General features: G+C 68.4%; 2 protein-coding genes across 2 annotated transcripts in view; both read left to right on the top strand.

Annotated features, from left to right (window-relative positions):
- PODXL2 (podocalyxin like 2) overlaps nt 1–395 on the top strand; it is a gene marked incomplete at both ends in the record, with an annotated part of 15,503 nt that extends 15,108 nt beyond the window's left edge. Inside the window, 1 exon segment of the mRNA XM_077766871.1 lies at nt 202–395. Coding sequence (XP_077622997.1) covers nt 202–395 — 194 coding nt within the window.
- Nucleotides 396–402: 7 nt separating this feature from the next.
- Nucleotides 403–2,555, top strand: part of ABTB1 (ankyrin repeat and BTB domain containing 1) — a 6,130-nt gene continuing 3,977 nt past the window's right edge. Inside the window, exons 1-3 of the mRNA XM_077766870.1 lie at nt 403–481; nt 1,634–1,684; nt 2,323–2,484. Of these exons, the coding sequence (XP_077622996.1) occupies nt 426–481; nt 1,634–1,684; nt 2,323–2,484 (269 nt within the window). The 5' untranslated portion in view covers nt 403–425. The remainder of the gene's footprint in view (nt 482–1,633; nt 1,685–2,322; nt 2,485–2,555) is intronic.

Here is a 2,555-nt window from a genome sequence, read left to right as displayed (position 1 = left end):
CGGCTCCGCGCGCTCGCTCCCCCGCCGCCCGGCCCCCGGTGCGGGGTCCTCCCGCTTCCCACAGACTCACGGAGCAGTCTCGGCACAGCCCTCCCCATCCCCACCTGGCGCCCCCCGGAGCCGGTCCCGGAACGGCCCCGCTTCCCCGGCCGCGCCCCGGGACCCCCATTAAAGCCGCCCNGGCATCTCCCGTCGCCACAGTCCCACGGCGAGGAGCTGCGCTTCGTGGAGAACGGCTGCCACGACAACCCCACGCTGGACGTGGCCAGCGACAGCCAGTCGGAGATGCAGGAGAAGCAGCCCAGCCTGAACGGCGGCGGGGCCGTGAACGGCCCGGGGGGCTGGAGCGCGCTCATGGGGGGCAAGCGGGACCCCGAGGACTCGGACGTGTTTGANGTTCCGCCGGGGTCCGAGCCGCCGGCACCATGGACACGAGCGATCTCTTCGCCAGCTGCAGGAAGGGGGATGTGGGCCGAGTGCGGTGAGGACCCCGCAGCCCTGGGAGTGTGCGGGAGGGGGTGGCGTGGGGCGCCCCCGGGGCGTGCGGTGGACGGGCTCGGGACAGGCGCGCGCCCCTGCGCCGCCGCAGCCCTGCGCCCGACCCTCCGCGGACCGACCGTCAAGGGGCAAAGCAGGGGATCCGCGGCAGCCTTCCGAACCGGGGCTGGGGACGGGGTGCTGGCGTTACTTACTCCCTGGGGTCCCGGAGGGCTTCCTGGAGGAGAGGACTGCTACTCGGAGCTCCGGAGAAGTGGGCGGAGGAGGGTCGCCCTCCGAGCGCTCAGGCGCGGAGGTCAGACCCTGGGGCAGGCCCGGGACTCCAGACGTGGCTCATCCCACGGATGCGCTCTGAACCGGGCACTCTGGGAACACCCAGGACCCAGAATCCGTCTCTGATCCTCGGGAAATTCGGAAATGCCTAAATGCGGTTTAAGCACTGACATCGCCGTAAAGCAGGGAGTGAGGGGGGTGCCTGTTGGGTTGTGGGGCACGTCTCTTCGCGGGCCCTCCCCCTTCCTTCCGTGTTCCCTAGTTCTGACCCACCACAGCTCCCCTGGGTGAGTCCCAGGCTTTCTGACTCGCACAGTGTCCCTGGTCCCTTCCTAGCATCAGGTGTCACCTAGGAGTTAGCTGGTCCCCCACAGCCCAGTGCGACTCCGAGCTGGCCTCGCCCGACTCACACATGTCCCCCAGGCCGCCCGCCCTCAGGGAGGGCTTCAGTCCGCGATGACCCCCCTCGCCTCTCACATCCGTCAGCCAGGCTGTCGCCTGCCTTCTAGAATCTGTCCACGTCTCCCCACGCTTGCACACCACGGGGACACCTGCCGCGGCCTCCCCCTTGGTCTCCCTGCCTCCAGTCCCCTCCTGCGAGGCCGCCGTCCCAAGCAGCCAGAGGCCCTGGCGGGAAGAGGCCCGTCACCACCCCCTCTCTCCCGGACGCCTTCGGGCCGCAGGGCCCCGCTCGGGGCTCAGCGTCCGCCTTCGGCCCCTTTGCTTCCAGTGGTGTCCTGCCCTGGTTGGCCTGGGCCCGGCACCTGCCCCCCTGCGGGAGGCTCCCTCGGCCCGAAGGGAGTTTTCTCTCCGTCCCCGGGCCGCGCACCTGTCCTCACCGCTCCGGTTCCTCCCCGCCCAGGTACCTGCTGGAGCAGCGCGACGTGGAGGTGAACGTGCGGGACAAGTGGNGGTGAGAAACTCACATGCCTGGCCAGCCTGTGTGACCTGCTTCCTTCCTCTGGCCTCCCCCGCCTTGGCCCTCCTACCTGCTCACTCTTCCAGCCCTCTGGCCCCTCTGGTACCCCTACCTCAGGGCCTTTGTACGTGCTATTCTTCCTATTTAGAGCGCCCTTTCCCAGATCTTTGTGTGGCTGACTCCCTCTATCATTCGTGTCACTGCATCTTGTCGCTGACGCAGTGACCTTCCGTGACTTCCGTGTGGGCAGCTGCAACTGCCGTGTCTTTGTCTTGCTATGCTTTTCTTCATAGCTCCTGACGTCATTTGTTAACCTGTGTCTTGGCCGTTGCCCCGATAGAGTGCCGCTTTAGGCAGGACGGGGGTGGGGGTTATTTATGGCCGCGTCCCCCATAGAACAGAGGCAGTCCCGAGCCTGTGTGCAGTCTGTGGGACACGTGTACCGGTGTGCCTCGGCCCGGGCAGGGAGGAGGGTGGTGTCAGAGCGGGCCCAGGGCCATCTGGAAGGGGCTGCGAATTCCAGGGCTTGGCCCGATATGTGGGAAGGTTGCGGGGGTGGGGGGTGGGGATCAGGATTTCCCCCAGACCCGGTCCCGGATGCCGTGTGCACATTCCTGACCCGCTCCCTGGCGGGGGCTGCCGCTCCCAGGAGCCCGCTGCGAGGCCAACACCTTTGATGGGGAGCGCTGCCTCTACGGGGCCCTGAGCGACGCCATCCGCCGGGCCCTGCGCGAGTACAAGCAGGTGACGGCCTCATGCAGGAGGCGGGATTACTATGACGACTTCCTGCAGCGGTGAGCCGGGTGCAGGGCCGGCCGGGAGTGGCGGGGGCGGCCCCGGGGGGGCCCTCCTGCGGGAGGGAGAC

This window comes from Crocuta crocuta, unplaced genomic scaffold (assembly GCF_008692635.1).
Source record: "Crocuta crocuta isolate KB4526 unplaced genomic scaffold, BGI_CrCroc_1.0 scaffold296, whole genome shotgun sequence".
In the NCBI taxonomy this organism is placed as follows: Eukaryota; Metazoa; Chordata; class Mammalia; order Carnivora; family Hyaenidae; genus Crocuta; species Crocuta crocuta.
Note: the sequence above shows the minus strand (reverse complement) of the source record. Positions and strands in the feature narration are given on the sequence as shown.